Source organism: Magnolia sinica, chromosome 11 (genome assembly GCF_029962835.1).
Source record: "Magnolia sinica isolate HGM2019 chromosome 11, MsV1, whole genome shotgun sequence".
Taxonomy (NCBI): Eukaryota; Viridiplantae; Streptophyta; class Magnoliopsida; order Magnoliales; family Magnoliaceae; genus Magnolia; species Magnolia sinica.
Window position 1 is genome coordinate 4,772,596 of NC_080583.1, and position 23,123 is coordinate 4,795,718.

The 23,123-nt window shown below is 40.8% G+C and overlaps 1 protein-coding gene across 5 annotated transcripts; it reads right to left on the reverse strand.

Annotated features, from left to right (window-relative positions):
• Positions 1–2,287: 2,287 nt before the first annotated feature.
• LOC131218605 (B3 domain-containing protein Os11g0197600-like) lies at positions 2,288–18,648 on the reverse strand. Of its 5 annotated transcripts, XM_058213240.1 has the most exons (6): positions 18,387–18,648; positions 12,688–14,095; positions 12,390–12,565; positions 4,000–4,502; positions 3,760–3,850; positions 2,294–3,316 (listed from the first exon to the last, which is right to left on the reverse strand). In XM_058213240.1, exons 1-4 carry the CDS (start codon positions 18,459–18,461, stop codon positions 4,215–4,217), a joined length of 1,947 nt encoding a protein of 648 aa, XP_058069223.1. In that variant the 5' UTR covers positions 18,462–18,648; the 3' UTR covers positions 2,294–3,316; positions 3,760–3,850; positions 4,000–4,214. The 5 variants fall into 5 exon arrangements, with proteins under 5 accessions (XP_058069226.1, XP_058069223.1, XP_058069225.1 ...); XM_058213243.1 differs by lacking the exon at positions 4,000–4,502 and having other exon boundaries at positions 2,288–3,316; XM_058213241.1 differs by having other exon boundaries at positions 2,296–3,850; positions 12,390–12,547.
• Positions 18,649–23,123: the final 4,475 nt, after the last annotated feature.

Here is a 23,123-nt window from a genome sequence, read left to right on the forward strand (position 1 = left end):
TCCAATCCCATTTTATTTTAAGATATGGTTTATCAGTGTGGTGGGCCACCATAACAACAGTTTCGATCTCCAAAAGGATTTGCCACGTGTACGTTCAAGATGGAAAACGTACAGAACTTCCATGCATCGACCTGCGTAATAACGTTGCATGGGAAAGAGAGAGAGACGTCAGACGTTTGACGTTCCGTTTCCTGTGCACCTCCATAAGTACGGACGCGACTTTCGTGTGACTCGGGACTACACGAATCCGCTGTGTAACCCTAATCTCTGTGTGGCCCACCGTGATGTGTGTGTTATATCCACACCGTCCATCGGTCTGTGGATCCCTAACAGTGGGTCCCACTGTGATGTATTTTTCCTTAATCATGCAGTGCACGCGTTTTAAGAGCTCATTTTAGGGCATGATGCAAAAATGAAGTAGATCCAGATATTAGGCGGACCCACCACAGGAACAGTGGTAATTCAACCAACATTAAAAGTTTCTTGGGAGCGACCGGAATGTTTATTTGCCATCCAAACTATTGATAAGGTGACAGAGACCTGGATGAAGGGACCACACAAATATCAACTTGATTCAATTTTTGTGGCTCACGGGAAGTTTTTAATGGTTAATCACCACTGCTTCCTGTGGTGTGGTCCATCTTAGGTTTGGATCTACTTTACTTTTTGAATCAAAACGGATGAACGTCCCAGATGTAAGTCACATGCATTACAGTGGAGCCCACAGCTAGCGATCCACCGAATCCGTGCCCGTGCCGGTCAACGAGAGTACCACCCTTCCCTCCTTAGTTACGAACGTTAAGGGCTACTGTGATGTATGAGTTTCATTTGCACTGATCATTGATTTTTCCAAATCATTTTATGTCAAATCCTAAAAAATCAAGAAATTCCAAGGCTCAGGAAAGGATTTGGAAGTAAATGGAGTAAACAATCCAAATATTGTCAAGGTTACTAAAATCACACCAAAAGAATGACCCCAAATGTTTAAATAATGGCTATCTAAAGGACGGTTAAAAAACATTAACAAGTTTCTTGCGTGTGATCCTTACGTTTTTTAGCTTACCTGAAGCTCAAATTTTCCTCATTTTCAATTAAAGTATCTATTTCAATTGATTTGTTACAATCATTTTATTAAATATTGCACACACCTTGGAATATTCAAGATGATTTAGTATATCATATATATTGTTGTGAATGCATAACAAAATTTCAATACATTCCAATTTCTTCCATTTACTCTCATCCAAATAGAATATTTTGATTTCATTTAATCTCACCTTACAATTATATGAGCCATTTACTCCCAATTCATTTACCTATAAATTGCTAGTGAGCAATATTAATAATCTTATCCTCTGATTTGTAGATGCCTGTTGGTTAAAATAGGACCATTAGATACTCTTCATTTTTAACTATCCATAAATGTCCACCAATCCAATAGTCAGGTAATCAAATGCATGTGATTTTTTTTTTAGTTAATGATACATCTAAAGTTAGAAACATAATTTGATTAGTTTATTCTAACGTAATTGTGTGCCACATGTGCAATTTCTAAATGCTTGTGTATCATCCTGGCAACTTTCGCTACCGGTGTGTAGAGAGCCGATTAGGTGAGACCCCGGCCTCACCCAAGATGGTGAGGCCCTTACCATGGGTTTGCCTTGGGGCCAGCTTGAAGTATGTATTATGTATCTCCGCTGTCCATCCATTTTTCCAGATCATTTTAGGAGATTATACCAAAAATGAAGCAGATACAGTTAACAGGTGGACCATACCATAAGAAACAGTGGTGATTGCCCGTGCCATTGATTTTGGACGAAATATAACACCAGCAGTTTTGGATGGCTTCATCCCTCTACGCATTGCACCTGCAATAGCCCTAGTGTAATTTAAAGGTAGGGACATTTTTCTATCGTCAATGCCATTTGTGGGTCGCAGGTCACCCCTGAAAATACAGGATTTAAGGAGGTCGGGGAATTGAGATCTAGGAACTGAAAATGGGGTAATGTTTGGGCCCTAAAGCTGTAGTTTAATTCTAACTGGATTTCAATTCTAATTGGATTTCAAATCCATGAAAAATGCCCTTTCATGAAACCTTAAAAAAGTGGCTAAATCCAATATTCACATTCCTCTTCGATTGTCATAACCATCCTCTCCACTCTTTAAGATATTCACACTATTGGATATTTGCACTTACATATACCACATGATGAAACCAAACCTATATAATCATTATACGATATATCATTTAAAAAAAAAAAAAGAAAAGAATTGGCAATTCATTCATAAAGAAACATGAAATTTTGTTTCAACTATGAAATTAGTTACACCAAAGCCTTCAATTATCTTCTTAATGCACCAAAGCTATCTTCCATTAAACTCAATATAGTGATTCTCTTCTATACATCTTCAAAACAAAAAAGTGGATGTCTTACATATTGCACATGACATCTTAATATTTTTTAGACTATTTATCTCTTACATATTGCACATGCCATCTTAATATTTTTTAGACAATTTATCTCATCAGATTCATTATCATAAGAATATACAGAAACTTACTCCCAATACCAGGAGTCAAAACCAATCTCCCCAACACAACTAAAAATTTAGGATTTAAAATCCAGGATTGAAACCCAGGGTTTCAAATCCATCCTCCCAAACAATCCTTTATAAGATGGTGTTCATCAAACATGGAAAGGATACTGCAAAAAATGCTTAGATTTAAACTATTTCAAACATTTGATCATGCCACTCTTTTACGTCAAAGAAGGGCCCTAAGCACAGGCTGGCCTAGGTCAAGGCCTTTTTAGCCTGATTAGGGCCGTGGCTAGGGCCACAGCATAGGGGACCATGGCAAGGCCAAGGCCAACCTCACCCAGTGCTGGCCGAGCTCATTTGTATGATAAGTTAAGATACATCCATTTTTTTGCCTGCAAACTCGTCACGTGTCTAGAACATCCAATTGTGAAAAATCTGGCAAAACAATGATGCCCCCATTGTGTAAACGGTCCGGAAGTGAGCAAAAAAAAAAAAAAAGAAGAGTAATAGTAGAAAGGAAGCCTACTATATTTCCAGAAAAATTGGGAAAGCAAGGGCTGGAAAAAATGGAGTGCATGCCTATATATTACTGCTTTTTTATATTTCCACCCATGCTGATATGTAGATTCCCCCCCTTTCTTTCAGCTTTTGGTAATATAACAATACATCTGTGTTCGTGTACTGCCAAAATAGGTTTGTAAGAATACATCTGACTTTCACCTTTGAACATATGTACCAGTGGCTCCCCCCGTCCATTCAAGGTCAGCAAGAATCTCTGCCAAGAGGTAGGACCCACAGTTCAGTAACCCAAACCAACCGTGCATTGTGCCCTACACTGGATGGACCATGCCCTGAAAATCTGGGGATGGTAAGATCCTTGCAACCACTCTCAGGCCATTTTCCACTCAAATGCTAACGCTTGCTGTATTTCTCTTTCGACCATCTATTATTCGGCCACAGATTCAATGGTTTAGGATTGCTCATCAAGATGATATTCAGGGCATAGTCCATCGACAGCAATGTGCAGATGACCAACATACACCCCACTTGTCAGAACTGTGCAAGGCCTCAATCGGAGAACCTTAAAGTTCGGGGCAAGATTCTCGACAAATCCTACTTACAGGACCAGTTTGGTGGGGGTCACTATCTTATACGGCACCACATCAGCAGTGGCCACACACATGAATGGGTAGGCAGGGATCATGGTGCACAATAAACCTTGTACTTATCTGAAACACCCAATCTTTCCTAGAAAAGATACCATGCCAGTATTTAATCCGTTGCAGCCGGTAGCACCAATAAATTGCATCTACAATGCAAAGAGAAGTATGTATCAGTGAAATAAAATAGCAAAGACCAGAAAATGTAAAATCAAACAAGCAAAGATAAAGGGAATAATTTAAATTATTTATTAAAAGACAAAAGGAAAATTTTAAATAAAAAATTAAAAAAACTTACCCAGCACATGATACAGGTTAACAGATTTGAGACACATGGTTGGAGCTCACACAAACAATACAGCCCACTTGTGCTGACACCAGTACCACATATTCCTGGGTTTGTCTAATCTGCCAATGCAAGCATGTCCCAACCAGAGTCTAAAAACATAAATAGAATCACTGCAACCATGTATTGCCGCAAACAACATACTACAGTTATCAGCACAATGGTTATCAATTCTTTTTCTTTCTACTTGAGACGACCTTGATCAACGGTGTGATTTCTTCCACTACCCTGAAAATATGCACCTGCAGCTTGTCCTTTTTGATACGCTCAAAGACACAGACATCGCTTTCCTCAAGATTATTAGCAAGGGAAAAGGAGGCCCAACCGCCGCTGAGAGCACCAAGAGTTTTGCGAGCAAGGTATTTCATGGTCCAACACCTCCCACTTGGATCCAAAACAGTCATCACTCTATCTTCTTTAGGAAGATAAGATGTCACGAATTTCCTCGGAAGAACCTGTTTGAGAGTGACCTTTTGTTAATCTTTTGTGGGTCAAAATGCATACAAATCAGGAGTTTTTTTTCCAGTACTCGCAAGGTGCATTCTTTTTTAATTTTTTGGAAAGCAATAAATCAGCAGCAATGATCCAGTATGAATTCTTCTTACCAAAATCCAGTGCAAACCATCTGCGGGGCCCAGTACGAAATCACCTATGACAATTGTTGGATTGTAGGAATCCATAATGAATTGCACATTTCACCCAAATCAGCATGATCGGCATGATCAACGCTATTCATTTAAGGGCATGAAAAATGGACAGTGCCCTTTATCATAGTGGTTTTAGCACCCTATTAAGTCTATGGTGAACCTCAATATCAGAATGGAACACAATGATTGTAGTTGGCCATGAGTCCCGCAGACAATTTTCACCGTAATAAGGAAAAGTGAAATTCGCATTGGATCATTGATCAAGGAATCAAAATAATAAAAAACTTGATTTGAAAATTTAACACATGGAAGCTAAAACCATATAAAAATGCAGAACGTCTATGTATTACATGCATCGGATATACGTATGACTCTTGAATTTAGGTGATCAAGAGACGCTTAACAACTTGATCCATATTCAAACAAAAGCATGAATCGCAAATTGCTAACAGCATGCATTCACTTATAGTGGTCTGGTTGCATTGTCTACAATGCGTGACCTCCTCCATGATACTGTCACAGACTTGCTAACTCCTTAGTTCACCCTTTTTATGAATCTTTAACAGTTTAATACATTTAATTTTTTTAAAAAAAAATTCGAAGAGTGCTGAAATTTTATTAGAAAGGCCTATCAGCAAAGCTGAACAGGAAAAGAATACAACAAAAAGAACAAAGAAACCAATTCCCCCAAGCCTAGACATAAACAAACACAACCCAAAAGGGGCACTACAAGGCAGACCATTCAGACAGCGTCAAATTTGTCCTCATCACAACTGCCTGAAGTGGCAGCAACTGGTTATAGAAGTATCTTCAGTTCCTTTTCACCTAAAACGGACCACCAAATCACAGGCAAGGTCAAGAGCCACTTCGAGTGGGATTGTTTCCCCCCTCCTCCCCCAAGCCAAGCACAAAGGTCCCACGACCCTGGCATTGGCCATGAAACCCCATGAACTTCTAAGAAACAATCCCATATCTTCTGGGTAAACGGGCAAAAAATGAAAAGGTGGTCGACAGTTTCTGCATCTTGTTTGCGCATGCAGCATGTGTTCACAATGACCAAATATCTCTTTTCCAGTCTAGATAGCACCCTTTGAGGGCATTTAAAGAGGGACATAAAATAGATCGGCATATTCGAAAAGGCCACCTTTATCAAGGTTAGACGCCCGCCAAGAGAGAGGTACTAACTCCTCCACTTGGAAAGTTTTCTTTTGATTCTCTCTATCACCTTATCCCATAAGTGAAGTGCGGGTTTACAAAAGCATAATGGAAGCACCAAATAAGTGAAGTGCAGGATTCCAGCCAACTTGACATATCGTCATGAGAAATGTGAACTCTAAGAAGTTCACTTTTGCCCACATTAATCTTCAACCCAAAAACCGCCTCAAAACACATTACCACTTTTCAAAAATTGTCCAACATAACTGGATCTGCTTCAGAAAAGATAATTGTATCGTCTACAAACCGAAGATGAGAAACTGGGTCCACCACCCCGGACAACTAGAAGCCTCTAATAAGACTGGAATCTTGGCCCTTAACTGACATACGACTGAAGGCATCTGCCACCACGAGTAAGAGATAAAGGGATATCCTTGCCGAAGACCACTAGAGGATTTGAAGAAACCTTTAGGGGATCCGTTAACTAGCACCGCAGAGGCAAACCTCACACAAATATTCATTCACTTCCTCCATTTGGCCTAATAACCCATTCTGTAAAGCAAATAATCCAAATTTCTCAGTCTACATGATCATAGGCTTTCTCCACATCTAACTTGCAGACTGACCCTAGCTTCTTCTATTTATAAGAGGAGTCAATACACTCATGAGCTATTAAGGTTATTTCCAGGTTGTCTTCCCCCCACGAAGACACCTTGATTCGGAGAGAGAATCCTACGCAATCATTTCTGAATCTCGTAACAAGTACCTTAGCTAGGATTTTGTACGGCCTTCCTATCAAGTTGATTGGACTGAAGCCTTTCAACCCTTCTGCACCTTCTACCTTCGGGATGAGGGTAATAAAAAAAGCACCCAATTCAAACAAAAAACTTCCATCCTCAAAGAATTTCTGCATAAAATCCATCACATCCCTTCTCACCACATTCCAAAAAACCTTGAAGAAGGCAATTGGAAAGTCATCAGGTCCTGGAGCTTTGTCACTTCCTAAATTATCCACAGCTTCTGACTTCAACTTTCGAGATCGGCTTCTCCAATAAACTCGCAGCTTCTTCGGATATTTTATCGAAATGGAGATCCAACCTTGGTTGAACCTAATGTTCTTTGGATAAAAGCCTTTGATAGTAACGAACTATGGCCCCGCAAACCTCTTCCTTCTTCTCGATTCTAGAGTCATCCACTAGTAATAACAAGATTCGATTGCATCTCACTCTAACCAAAGCAATACAGTGGAAGAAGTGTGTATTTTTTATCGCCTTCCTTCAACCACAAGGCCCTCGAGCATTGTCTCCACTTAATTTCCTCCTCCTTGAGATATATGGAGTAATTCAACCCCAACACCACCCGCCTCTCGATGTCCTCATCTGTTAACTGTCATTTTTCCTCCTTGCTCCTTGAGATCAATAACATGAAGTTCTTCCAAAATTTCTGGAAGCATAGCCTCTCTAGACCCCCAAAACCTCTCTGCTTCACTCCCTTAATTTATGTTTGAGAAGTTTCGGTTCATTATGGAGTCTAAACCCAACCTCACCTTCCACCTGAAAGGAGTTCCACCAATCTGTGATTATTTCTGCTACCCCTTCAAACTCAAGCCACATCAACTCAAATCGAATGGTTTCGGGCCCTAACTCTCAGCCTCAACCTGAAGCAAAATCGGTCTGTAATCTGACATGGGTCTCAGTAAACCTCTCGCCCGAACCAAAGGGAATCTCGCCATCCAATTTGGGTCGACAAAAAATCGGTCCAGCCAACACATGGTATGAGGGCTTCTACCATTAAACCAAGTGAACTTGGTTGGCACCTGAGAATATCGATCAAGTCGAATTGCTAAACTCATGCAATAAAATCTTGCATGCTCCTGGTTATCTTCAAACTAAGAAACTTCTCATAGCTTAACTGAATTACATTAAAATCTCCCCCCATGCACCAAAGGATAGACCATCTCGTAGGAATAGATTTCAACTCCTCCCAAAAATCGTGCCTCCGATTCAATTTGCACAGCCCATAAACGTCGGAGAAAATCCATCTAAACCAAAAAGAAATATCTACGAGGACCACTAAGATAGAGAATTCACCACACCAGCAATCCTCCTTCCAGATGTCCGAGTTCCAAGCTACCGCAATGCCCCCTAAAGATCCCTCTACATTCAAACTAACAAAATCCTTCAATCATTACCCCCATACTAAGTTCAAATTAGATCTGCTAAAGGAGGAGAGCTTCATTTCTTAAAAAAATATCCTAAACTTTGAAATTCTTACAAGAAGGTTTGATCTGACAACGTTTTCCCCAGTCCCCCAAACCTCTAACATTCCAACTCAGGATGATCATTGAGACACAGAACGCGCCCTTCTCCCCCATATTAGCCACAGTGTCATAGCATCGTCATTGCAGGCTTGAATGGTCATCCCAAGCTTCCTTCCCACCCTAATGATGACATCCTTAGTCCAATCCAGTTCTTCATTCAACATAACGTTTTTGCTTAAACTACCAACCTAGGCCTCCACCTTGCAGAGCTGAACTTCATGGGCGTCACACTCCTCGACCCTTACAACGGAAGTCTAAAGAGGAATCATATCCAAAGTGTCCCCAAAATCCATCCCCTCGATAATTGCTTCCCTCCCAACAACCGAAATGGCTAAGGCCCCTGGGACCCCTTCATTCCCAAACTCTGCATGAGCTTCTTCCTCATTCCCGCCTCCCACAACTGATCCTAAGATACCTCTTCGCACCTCAAATCTACAGAGCTCTCCTGCTGCAATGGAAGGTGAGCATCATTGCCACCAACAATCGATTCCCTTTTTGGTTGAGAGACAAAAGGATACTGGCAAAAGAGAATAGCTCTTGGGCCCCCTCAACTATAAGGAAAAATGACTTTCCTCTAAGGTGATAAAAAAATTCCGGGTATAACTCACGTGCGAGAAACAAAACACGTGGTAGAGCTTCTACACGTGCCAAAATTACCGCTAAACACTAATCACATGTGACCAAGAGAGCTAAATAACAACACCACTCGGATGACATGTGTCTTCATTCTTCTCCTTGTTGACGTCAGCTACTTCGCTAGCCCCTACGCATGTAGATAAATTAGTTGCCAAGAAAGCCTCCTCCGATTCCGAAGGAACTGCCCGCAACTCATTACAACCACATGTCGCTAAAGAGAGAGACCCGCGAGAGGATTGGTTGCGATTAACGACTTGAATCTCTTCAAGTCTTGCCACATGAGCTTGAGCCTTGGACGAAATCTCCGCTTCAAGCCAAGCCTCGGCCAAAAAGCGCCTTATCGATCAAAGCGACAAGGTCTCTCCACACAAGATGACCCGTGCGAATCGTCTCCACACTCCACGTAAGGGCAATGAGGCACAACAAACCTGAGCAGTGCACCCAGGGCACGGAACAATAGAAGGCAAATGAGAGAATGCCACCTATCCACCTACCCACTATAACGACCCCTGCTGCTAACACCTCAACACATTCCCACTCGAAGCTCCGCCAAACCACTGATGATGTACTCTTCCATCTCGCATTCTCCCTCCGCCAAGGCATGGTTGCTCCGTTGCTTCCAGATCTCACCCCATCTACATGAAACTCCCCACGAAACCTCTTTCTCCACCTTCACTTGAAGCCACACCTCCCTAATAGACAAGAAAACTCCATTCGGTAGTGGAAGTGCTCTTCCTTGCCTTATACATATACGAGCTGCACTAATGTCTTCCCCCACCTCAGAAGCTTCATCAATTACAAGAATCTCACTGATGCATTCCCCTACCCCCTTGAAGACTTCCTTGTTCCACAACTCAAGGGGGTTTCCCAAAATAAATATCAGGCAATTTTGCAACTGAGTATGGAGCCCTCCCATTTTCGAATAGATAGGATCAAACTGTCATTAAACATGACTCCGACAATCAACATTTGATCAATAATCAGTCCTAGCTTCATCGAGATCCAAATCTTTATCACTGAGAGGGGCTTGAATTTGTAATCACCCTCCAATCCGCAACAAGCTTTCAGCCATACCCTAATTTGAGAAAGAAGCACGCACTCTCACATCTCTGCAAGTACCGACCACTAGAATGATGGTTGCACCCTTTCCACCATATTTATCTCTGCAAGTACCTTCCAGACTGTTTGTGGGGGCCCAACAATCGGACACTTCCAAGACGGAGAGACATACCAAAACTCAAGCTACTAGAGAACTAAGGTGGGCCATAACAAGTGAATTTAGAAGTTTTAGGCATGATTTTATGTTGTTTCCCTCAAGTGTGACCCACCTGAGTGTCCAATCAGCCCAATTGTAAGACTCCGAGGTAAAATTGAGGGGTTGCAGCTGACAAATGGTACAGATATTATGCATGCATCATGGTGAGCCCAACAAAGGTCAAAACCGTAAGTTACAGTAGTATTGACACTCTAGCATCATTCCCATACATGCATGCATTTGCGTTAAAATCCTCACATCTAACCAGTGTGACGATAAGTTACCATCCACCTAGCAAATAACTTCCAACCTCTAATGTGCATGTGGCATCCACCCTGTCCAAAAGATTGGCCTTTCCATGAAGATCAACTCGCGCAAAAATCAGCCCCCATCCTCTTATTAGGTGGGCCACACCATAGAAAATAATGTATAGTCGCAGATAAATAAAACAATAGAAGTGTGCTCCTCCTGATGAGTGGATGGGGCTGAATTTTTTAAAATATAGTGATCCTTACAGTGGGACCAACCTATCGCACGGGTGCATGTCGCGTGCACATTAAACATTGAAAGTTATCTGCTGGGTGGACAGTAACCTGTCGTCCAAGATATGTGCGTGCACACATACATGGGAAGGTCTCACCTGCAACTATAGTGTCAGTGTGTGCATGTGTAAGTGTAGAATAATAGAATGGATATATTCAATGCAGATTTTCTATTTTATGGATCTATAGTAGTGAATATTTTCAGTTACAGCAGGAGAGTGACTCAAATTGATGCAACCAGGTTACCGTATAATACAATTTCAATAAAAATGAGGTAACCAACTACACAAGAGTATTCAAGTAAAGATGGATAAAACAACTTATCAGTATAAAAAATCTTGCACTTAGTTACAAGCAATGTTGTCAAAATCGTTATTGTATCACAAATTGTAATAGGGGCTGAATCATATCGAATCGCAAATTGCATCGAAAATCATAAGATCTTTTATGATTTTCTTTAAAATTTAAAAATACATATATGAAAAAATAAATCAGAAATAAATAAAAAAACTCATCCATCATCCTTTTTGCCATCAATATGCACCAAGTAGTACCATGTCATGATATTGTCAAAGGATTCTTATCTTTCCTTCTTTCTTTTTTCTTTTTTTGTCTTTCAAGAAATTTCCCTTAGAAAACATCTTAATTTATGTTCTTGGTACCTTTCTTGAATGTAAAATCAAGTTGGAAAAGCAGCATTTGGATTCTATAAACAAATGAAAAAAGATATTTTGATTTGTAACCACGATTCCACAATATATACAAGTCAACATGATCATAACCATCCATAAAAACATTCCAAATAAATCATACATCAATTTTGTGTTTCCACCAGTTAAGAAGAAGTAAGAAATCACTATAAAAAAAAAAAAATTAAAAAAAAAAGCTCTATGATTTAATGTTGATGAAGAAAATATATCAATTAATCTCTTACAAAGAACAAAATAAAACAAGTTACCTTTTCTAAATGATTACTATTATTTTTTTCGAATTTATTTTTCTAAACGATTCTTAAGGTCCCCACCAATTTAAAAATACAAAATGAAAGCCAAGTGAAGCTTAAAATAGAAAGAACAAGTATAATCGGGATTTGAATCATAAATCATAGGATTCAAATCATTGAATCGTAGGATTCATATAAAAAGGGATTCAAGGTGGGATTCAAGTAGTTTTACTTAAGATTCTACTAAAATCATAAAATTGCAAATCATACGATTTTGATAACATTGGTTACAACTTACAAGTACTTGACAACTTCGCAAAATTCAGAAAACGTTTAATCTCTCTACTTGCAAAAACAACCCCCTTTTAAAGACACCCGAATGGAGATGCTAGAATCCAATTAAATATTTAACAATGATTTCCCAACTCTTAGATTGATTCCAAATCAGTTCAATATATCAAAAATTATCATCGGCATCATAATCTAAGTGTTATCACAACTAATTGAGGTCGGCAACATGAAACCTGTTCCAAGTTTCCAACAATCCACTCTATCAAGGACCATATCTGTTTTCTTTTCTTTCTTTTTTTCTTCTTCCTGTTCTCTTCTTCTTCTTCTTCTTCTTCTTCTTCTTTTTCTGAAAGAGAGAGAGAGAGAGAGAGAGAGAGAGAGAGAGAGAGAGAGAGAACTATATCCACAGTTAAACCATAGGTCAAATTTAATCTATCAAAAATAGGTAATCTACATGTTTCCTCATCAGGTTTCCCTAAAATACAGAGAAGCTTTCCCTAGAATGATATCACACCTACCACTCCATAAGTCTACCTGACTATGGAAAACTCACCATGAAAAACCCAACATACACATAACCAGCTCGCATAACCACAGCAACAGAAGGATTTTTTGACTTAAACGACTTTGCGTCATCAAGTACCCTTGCTTTTTCTTCTTCTGTGACTCTTCGTCGTTGTGATATTAAAGCTCCAACCCGTAACTGAAAATCTGTAACAGCACAAACATCTGAAGATTTCTAGATGAGTACAATTATGCTATTATGATCAATGACATAAACATACAGAAAAATATAAAATCATAGCAGGCCTGCACCCTAATGAACTTGGTGGAAAGGAGCTCGAAATCACCTGTTTTAGTCTGACACTTCAGCTTCGCTTCACTCCCTGTAAATGAATTTGATTGACCTTGACGAGATGGCCTCTTCGTGCTTCTTTCAGTAGAAATGAGACGTTTCTTACACAAGGATTGCCATGCTTCTAGTGGAGACGATCCCATTTTTCTTTTAGTAGCAAGCAAGGATCGGTTTACTACTTGATTCTTATATCGGGCTAAAGTTTTTGAGAAAACTTGGCGAGATGGTTGTTTCTTATATCGGGCTAGAGTTTTTGAGAGAAGTTGATGAGATGGTTTCTTTGGGCTTCTTTTAGTAGAACCAGAAGATTTCTTCAACAAGGGTTGCCAAGCTGCTAGTTGATTATTCCTGATCGAACAACTTGAACGAACCAAGCGAGATGGTCGTATCACGTTTCTTTTAGGAGAATTGACAGGTCCCTTGCGCAAAGATCGCTGAGCTGTTTGTTTGTCACATATGGTCAAACTATTTGAGCAAACTTCACGAGACAAGCATTTCATGCTGGTTTTAGTAGAACTGGCAGGTTTCTTAAACAAGGGTCGCTGCACTGCTAGTTGATTATTCCTACTTGAACAACTCAAAATAACTTGGCAACAGTCTTGTATGGCAAGTTGGTTGCGCTCAACTGTGTATGATAACCTTGTCATGTACCTTTTTGAACTGATGGGTTTCTCACGCACAGAGCCTTGTGCTGATTGTTTGTCATCCACGGTCAAATAGTTTGACCCAGATTTACAAGATATTCTCATCGGGCTTCTTTTACTCGATTCTATTGGTTTGTCATCTTCGGAGTCCTCTGTTGTAATTTGGTTGCAGTTTGATCTGGATTTACAAGATATTCTCACCGTGCTTCTTTTACCTGACTCTATTGGTTTCTCACCTTCAGAGTCCTCTATTGTAACTTGGTTGCAGTTTGACCCAGATTTACAAGATATTCTCACCGAGATTCGTTTACTCGACTCTATTGGTTTCTCGTCTTCTAAGTCCTCTATTGTAATTTGGTTGTGCTCGCCACTCCTCCCACTCGAAACATCTTCATAATCTTTATATGGAGAAACAATCAAGGCCTCAGCAACCCCCTCTTTCACTTTATCGTTCCCCTTGTCTTCTTCAAAACTGCTACTTTCTTGACAACAGTTGGCATAAAAGGAATTGCCTTTCTCACATCCACTGGTATCAAAAATTTGCACTGTAAAACGCAGATTACCATCATATCTGAAAACCAAGAAGTAACCAACTTCTAGAAAGTGGTCCCTCACAAATTCCTTCCAACCATCTTGAAAGAACAAGCCATTCATATTCGCAACCAAATTTACATGCCAAACATTCCCACTCGGACCTGTTAAAGAAACTGTTCCATGGGATCCATCATCAATATTTTTTAAAAATGCCTGTGGGATACGCTGCAATACAAAAATCCAATTTAGAACACGGCTCAAGCACTCATGAACCGAAGTGAACTATCAAAAGAATTCCATTTATATATATATATATATATAATTGCTCAATGCAACAATAACTCCTAAAAAAGGAACATGGGTAGGCATCAAAGCAGGGCTTCTTTGTTGCCTTTTTCTTCTTCTCTTGATTTCTTGTAGAAAAACAGGGAATGCTGAAGTAAACTATTTCAGACTCCAACAGATGCATATCTATTTTGGCCCAATAGGGAATCTCCCTTTTCCAGTGGATGGTCTCGGGACAATTTTGGGCATGGTTCAAAATATCAGCCTGTGTCAGATGATAACTGAAAACCAATCTGGTACAACCGACACAACAGATATGTCACCAGATACAGCTGATAGATATCGTTTTTTTCTGAAAAACCAATGCCGACAACAATACTGGTAGTTTGAACCTTGATTTTGGGTTTTAATCTTAGAACAAAACCCATTCTGCCTGCATCATTTCCAACATAGTTGATGCAATGAGGTTGCAGTTGGATTCAAAAGTGAACTGAATTGTAGACATTCAGTTTAATCAGGAGGTGATGACAAAAGTTAATGATGTTCCTAGCATTCATACTGAAGAAGTCTGCCCCAAATTGCAGCTACATTCCTTCCAAATCCAACTTGAAAGTAATGAAATTGCAATTCCAAGCCAAGTCCCTCAATATGAATGCTGAGGAAGAAAATCACGATTTGATTATTTTCAGCAATTCACTTCAGTAGTACATCCAAACAGACTGTGAGTGCAATTGAGAAGAATAGATCATATCTTCGCTGTCGTTGGCTAGTTCTGGTTCCCAGAGGCTCTTAAGCAAGTGAAAAAATACAGTGGAATTTCAGATTCACCAATTCAAGTTGCAGCATTACAATGTGAGGCCTGGGTAAGTAGTCCTCTCAAATGGTAGTACAAGAGACTGTACGTCCCCATTGACTGCTGAAATAAAGAGCTCCCGGACTCCACTTTTCAGCGTGGGGCCTTGCTTCCCATCAATGGAGGCCCACAGTCCTCAATGACTATCCTTTGAGCGTGCTACAATCTTTCCCTAACAAAGTCAGTTCATCTTCACAACATTGGATCAATCTTGCATATATACACCCATCACAGCCATGCATTCAATGGTGAGTTGCTAATGCACCTCTATTTTGTCCATTGTAGGTCACTGATCAGGCGGTAAATATCAATGATTTTCTCCACCATAAGGCCCACCAGATGAATGGTTTCAATCAAAGTATAATACGCAACATGTTCAATTCTTTATGTAGCAAAAAGGTTAACTAAATCCGCATGCTTTGTATGGATAAGATTTCATCTGCAGGTGATCTCCATAGAAAATAAAAAAGACTATCTATTCAGATTCTAGTGCACCGGGTCATGAACTCATCTCTCCAGTGTTCGGAACTGTCCGTGGGACCCACTGTCAAAAGGGCGGCAACAAACCTAGGCATTTAGACTTTTTTAGTATCAAAAGTTGACTGTTGTAAACATCCTTTTCGATTGCCAGATATTGATAGGATGGTTAAGGACTTCTGTGCCACGACCAACCTACCATGGCCCACTAGATGATCATCATCATCTAAGCCATAAGCCATTTAATTAGGGTTGGCTACATGAATCCCATTCCATCATTCCACTTCATCAAGCATGATAACTTGCAACCTAGCATGAGTTTGGAATGTCAAATTGTTTGGATTCATGATAGCAGTTATGGCATAACTTTGATGATGATTGCAAACCTGACACAACCCTCCTTTATCTAGGCTTGGGACCAACAATTAGAGCAGAAAACTCCAACAAGCCCCCATGTAATAATAGACTATTACATAGGTTGATTACAATGAAGCACTATCTAATAGTCTATTCTTAAATAAGTTGATTACAAGCAAGCGCTATATAATAGTATATTACATAGGTTGATTACAATCAGTATTCCAAGTATCGGTTTCGCTACAAGTTTCGCTGGCCAGGGATGCAGAAACAATATCGATATTGCCGATAATATCGTTGATAACCAAAAATGTGGGGTAACATTGGAAAACATGGGGAAAACTGTGGAATTTTTCAGTGAAACTTCAAGAGATGTTAAAATACACATTTGCATATTTGGGATAAAAAATTTGTGAAAAGAATGCATCATACTTAATAAGTTTCCATTTAACGAGGGCCCAAAAGAAATTGTTGTCGTATCCATCAATCCATCCAACCTTCCATCCAAACACCCATCGATATTTCGTAATATCGATAACACATGATATTTCGCTGAGAAATTGTCGACAACTGGAAATGAAACAAAAGAATGTTGTCTCAATATTGACCATGTTAAGATAACGATAGTATCGCAATATTATCGTCAACAATTTGAACACTGCATACAACCACAACTGATTTTTGGCGACATCGATACATCGGCGATATTATCAAAATATCGCCAATACACTGGCAATACAAGCAATACCTAGAATTTACACAGTCGAAAATATTGTCAATATAGGCAAAACCTAGAATTTACACAGTAAAAAATATCGGCGGTATCGATGCATTGGCGATACTTACATTGCCGATACCTAGAATTTTTAATACTAGTCATACTACCAATGTTATCGGTATTGCTACCAATGTTATCAATATTGTCGAGCTGGAGATACAAATAACATCAGGAATATTCCAATAATATTGGGATACTCCAAACAATGATTACAATCAAGCACTATCTAAGGAGTCGTTTGGATGCCTATGAATGGGGCTAACTATAAATGATTTAGAAGTAAATGTTTACAGTATGTGTTTGGGTGCTGAAAATTGCCTTTAAATCATTTACCGCTTTCAGCCCCATTTGATTTACCGGCAAAAAGTTGTGATTTCATTTATAGGTTCTCCATTTACAGCCAAACAGCTATATTTTCAAAGATTGACTCTCCATTTACAGGACTTAAACAATTTACAAGCTATCCAAACACAAAAAATCATTTACTTGTAAATCATTTACATCTTATAGCCAAATAGGAGAGGCTTATTTGTAAATCATTTACCACTTAAACCATTTACAAGCATCCAGAGGACCACTAATAGTCTATTACATAGATTGATTACAATCGATGAGTCCATTACCCTCCTCCTTGGGCTTGGGAAGATGGGCCCGCTAAATAGAGTTGTACATAAGTTGAACCGAGTTGAGCTTGGCACAACTCGACTCGGCTCGGCCACTAGTTGACCCCAACTCGGCTCAGCTCAGTCCTCGAGCCTGACTGGCTAGCTCGGCTCAATTCGGTCAGCAGCTCGGGCGAGTTCGAGCCAAGATTGAGCCTGTGCGGCATTTTCTCAAACACATGGAGTGCACCTTCAATTTCTCACAATATATAAAACAACAACATCAGTTTACAGGTATTTCATCAAACACTCAATAGGCAGCATCAAAATCAAGGTACAAGGATATTTGTTTCATATCCATACCTTCCTCACCACCAGCCGACACTTTGTTAAGTCATTTCATCAAACACTTGGTGAGCAACATCAATATCAAAATAACTGAGTCACCGAACTGGTCCGATCCAAGTTCGATTCCAGTTGGGATTCGATCCAAGTCGATTCGAGCGCGGACAAGCTCAAAATTTTTTCGAGCTCCAAAAGTCAGCTCGAACTCAGTTCCAAGCCGAGTCGAATCGAGCTTTTTCGAGTCAAGTTGAGCGAGTTAACCGAGTTAACTCAGTTCGTGTACAGCTTTACCACTAAATGATATGAGGCAAATCGCCAGATGCCCACCCCCACTCCAACTTGACCGGTTTTTGTGGGGAACCTGACAGTGATGCAACATGGTCCAATCATCCAATGGGATACAAAAATGCAGTCCTATCAATGATAAATCAGAGATTAGGTGCATCCAAGTGCACTGATTAAAGATTTAAACGTACATGTTGAAAATCCGGACCGTCCAACCGTTCATATGGGCCTGATCAAAAGATGAGGACCAAATCAACGGTCCAGATGAGTATTCTGAGCCTAAATCAATGGTCCGATTCGAGATTGAACAACAGGCAGCATAGCTAAAAGGTCCACAACAAGAGACTACCAACAATCAGCTTAAATAACAATGCAAGATGATTGTTTTTCCTGACCAGCCTGCACTTTCTACTTTTGGTAGTTCAATGCTACAAAATTGTACTATGCTATTACAAAAAGTAAAAAGGGGGCGTAAGTACCAATTACAGGGGGCGTAAATGTCAAATTCCATAGAGAGAGAAGGATAGAGCTTACTAGAAATTGATCGGTGAGTCCAGGGAGAAAGAACTTGAAGAAATGAGGCTTCTTCTCCTCCTGCGACGAACTCATCCTCTCTCGATTTTCCTGAAATCTTCTGTTATCGATCTGCAGCAGGATCTCAGTGGCTTTTTTTCTAGGGTTTTGAGATTTGGATCTTGGGCCGGAAACGAAAAGAAATTGACTCTCTCTCTCTCTCTCTCTTTCTGATTCGGATTCGGGAATTTTTTTTGGCGGGATTTTTGGATTTGAAACCCTAATTCCGAAAGCGGATTGGCTGGCGTACCTCACACCAGCTTATATAGCTGCTGTAGGTACGTGTCGTGTGCGAAGACGAGCACTGAAACAGTTCAAAGGATATCAAAGTTACATGGGCCCCACAGTGATGTATTTATTATATCTACACCGTTCATATACTTTTAGAGTTCATTTTAGCGCATTATCCAAAAAATGAATCATATCTAAAGATTATCTGGACCACACCACAAATAGCAGCTGAGGTAATGATTTCACCGTTAAACAATTTTTAGGGCCCACCATAACGTTTATTTTACATCCAATCTGTTCATAAGGTCACAAATACCTGAATTAATAGGAAAAACAAATTTTATGTTGATCTGAAACTTCTGTGACCCCAAAAAGGGTTTCGATGGTAGACCTTTAATCCCCCACTGGTTTTTGTAGTGTGGCCCATTTGATAGTTAGATCTTCCTTATTTTCGTCTCAAGCGTTAATACGCGATCGCCAAATGGATGGACGGTTTGGATATAACACATACCTCATGATCAGACCCATAAAACTTGCTGATGTTAATACAGCAGGGTGTGAGGTACACCGGCCAATCCGCTTCCCCAATTCCCGAGATCTCCGGATCTTTGGAGATTTGGGGAATGATTCAGGAGAAAACTTCGGTACTTTTACAAAGTGTGATAGTTGATACGCAGGCACTGGACGCGGATTTCCTGCTAAAGGGAAGCTAGATGGGGCCCACCTTGGTGTTTTTGATAAATTCAACCCGTCCATCCGTTTTTCCTAATCATTTTAAAACATAAGACCAAAAATAAGGCATATCCAAAAGTTAAGTGGGCCACACGAAAGGGAACAGTGGGAAAAGAAACGGCTACCGTTGAAACCTGATTTTGGGTTCCACCTTGATGTTCATTAAATGCAAGTTTAAAATGATCTGCCTCATTTTGGGGTCCAAACTCTAAAATGATCTCGCAGAATGGATGGACGGTGTGGATATAACACATACATCATGGTGGGGCCCACAACTTGGTGACGCCAACACACCACGCAATCCGTCCATCGCAACTTGCCTATAACCCTAGTGGGCCCGTCCATCCGTTTCTCTGCTCATTTGTGGACCCGGCCCAAACATGACGTAGATCCAAAACTCAAGTGGGCCACGCCACAGCAAACTCGGGATATGAAAACCAGGGCAGTTGAAACGGACGCGGATTGCGTGGTGTCCCTACCACCTCTGACCTCCCTGGTGGCAGGACTCTGTGGGGTCCACCATGGACGTATGGGTTTTATCCACGCCGTCCATCCGTTTTGCCAACTAATTTTAGGCCATGGGCCCGAGATCGAAGCATATCCAGAGTTAAAGTCGACCACACCATAGGAAACGGTGCGGATTTTTGTGAGTGACGTTTATATGCCATCCAACCCTCGTGTGACTGCATGAGTGCGTTTATGAGTAATTCGCCGACTCCAATTATCTTAAGTTCTAGCTGTGTGGGGACCACATGATGTTTTAGTCCCATCCAAACGGTCCATTCTTTAACGTAGGTGGATGGGACTTTTCCGGAATCCCTGAAAACTTCTGTAGGGCCCACCATGATGTATGTGTTATATCCACTCCATCCATTAGTTGCGCCAACCAAATTCAAAACTCATGTGGACCACACCACAAGAAACAGTACAGATTGAACGTCCATCATTGAAACCCTTTTGGAGCCATAGAAGTTTTGGACCAGTCTTATTTCTGTTTTTTTTTTTTTTTTTTTTGAGGGATAATCCCCTCAAAATCATGTAGATCCAAGCTGTCTAAATTAGTTATGTGGTGACCCCAACACCACGTAGCTATGTGGTGTCAGGACTCTGTGTGGTCCACCGTGATGTATGTGTTTTATCCACGCTGTTCATCCGTTTTGCCGGCTCATTTTAGGGCATGAGTCCACTGTGTTTTATCTTATGTACGAGTGAGTACAGTTGTACATGCTCTGCTAGGCTATCAATGTTTTTCTTTTTAAAGAGGAAGTATTAATAATAACCGCACATTAACATTGAATGCCCATCATTAGTTTCACCTAGCGTGTTGAATCAGTCTGATTTTTCAGATCAAGACTAGATAAGAGGTGATGTGTCTGATGGACGGCATGGATTTCATGCATGCTAATTCATTCCCCCCACGCTAGAGAAAGTAACCCCAGCACGATATACACCTCACCACAGACTAAAAGGGAGCGGATTAGGTGCGGGCCTTGCCGTGGGGCCTACCCTGATGTGTGTATTTTAAATCCAATCCGTCCATCCGTTTTTCCGAATCATTTTAGAGCTTGAGCCCAAAAATGAAGCATATACAAATGCCAGATGGACCATAACATGGGAAACAGTGGTGATTGAACGCACTACCATTAAAAACTTCCCAATGCCTACCTTAATGTTTCCGTAATGTTTATTTGACATCCAAACTGTTGATAACGTCACATTAACCTGGATGAAGGAGAAAAACAAAAAAACAAAAACAAATATCCAAAAATTGTGGCCCATTAATAGATAATCACCACTTTTTCCTATGTTATGGTCCACCTGAGAACTGGATTTGCCTCATTTTTGGACACATACTCTAAAATAATACGAAAAAATGGATGGACGGTGTGGATATGTAATGCATACATCAAGGTGGGCCCCGAGCTAAAAGGTTGACATCAATTTCACAGAACGTGCTCTGGTGTGCACGTGATTCTTGGAGGTGATTCGCTACGAGGGTCGAACGGGAGATTCGCTGCACACGTGCTAACTTAGCACACGTGTTCTTAATCAGGCACATTCACTAGATGGGCCCACGAGAGGGTTCCCGGACAGAAATTCAGGATACTCCGTTCATTAGGTGGTGTGGCCCACATGGGCACCATGTATATTCTCTTTGTCAATTTTTGACCGTCTATTTTGCTCATCCACAGGAAATCCACATGATGACTGGGCCTTTCTCTCTCTTTTTTTTCTTTTTTCTTTTTATCCATTAATTAAATGGTGGGCCTCGCCTGATGAATGGCTAGATCGTGATCAATGCCACGTTAGCCCAGAAATCTCCTCTTCAATGGGCTACTCACGTCACGAGTACCCGACGGCCTCACATATAGAAATTGCGCGTGCGTGTGAAAGATCAGAGCCGTTCTTGAATGTGTCCCACCGTGTGGCGACCAGCACACGAAATTGGGGCCGATTTTACGGTAGGTTGGGTCCACTACACGTGCAAAAAAGATCACTTCAAAAGATTTTTTTGAAGGCCGGGGATGGCGTACATCTGTGCACGTGTGGCCTACCTGATGATCAAATGGCATCATTACTAGGACAGGGGACCTATGAAATTGGGATTGTCTGATGAATGGCTCTGATCTATCAAAAATGTCCCTCACTTCCACGAAAGATCCATCCTATTTTCTGGGCCCACCTCGCAAACGGCCCAATTCCAGCAACTTTGGGGCGGATTGGGCTGAACCTTAAGGCCCATGGGCAGACCAAGCTTCATGTAAACTCGGATATGTCAGGACCCGATCAGGTTAGATGGGAGAGGATTGGGTGCTGTCCTTGCCATGGGGCCCACCTTGATGTATGTATTATATATCAACACCGTCCATCCGTTTTGCCAGATCATTTTTGGGCTTAAACAAATCCAAATCTCAGGTGGACCATGCCATAGGAAACAACGGTGATTGAAGGCCACACCATTAAAAACTTCTAATAGTATGGTCCATCTGAGATTTGGATCTGCTTCATTTTTGGGCTCAAGCCCTAAAATGATCTAGCAAATCGGATGGACAGTGTGATATATATCAAGGTGGGGCCCACGGTAAGGGCCTCACCATCCTGGATGAGGCCGAGGCAGCACCTAATCCGATCGGGCGAGTCCCGACTCAGGACTGAATGGACCGGTCCGATTCACCGAGTCTTTTAGCCATGTTTCACATCAGTGGGCGGAGTATTAAGATAGCGGGCCCTGACGAGTGCCTGTGGAGATGCATGATATGCAGGCAAGGGCATCAATGAGGTGGGCCCCACCTGATTAATGGTGTGGATCTTGCATACGTATGACATGCTACCTCTAATCTCCTGTTCTAACTTCTATCCGCCTTTCCCTCAAAACAGCTCTCTCCCACCTTGGAAGGAATACAGGCCCCACTCATCAACACAGGTTGTCTGCCAACACAGATCCCGATCCACGTGGGGGTCATGTTTCAATGATCCAAACCGTTTATATGATAGACCCCACCATGGATGGGGTACAGCTACATAATCGCTCAAATCAAAGTATGGAATCTACTTAACCAGATTTCACAGGTGGACCATTCAATTATTGAACTATTTAAACATGGACCATTTACTTATATTTTTGTGGACCACCCAATCAAAGGGTTAAGATCTTCCAATCTATAAGATTTTGGAGTCAATGCCAATTGGGAGAAAATCGTCCATCTGGTGGGCCACTTCATGGTTGCCCTGAAG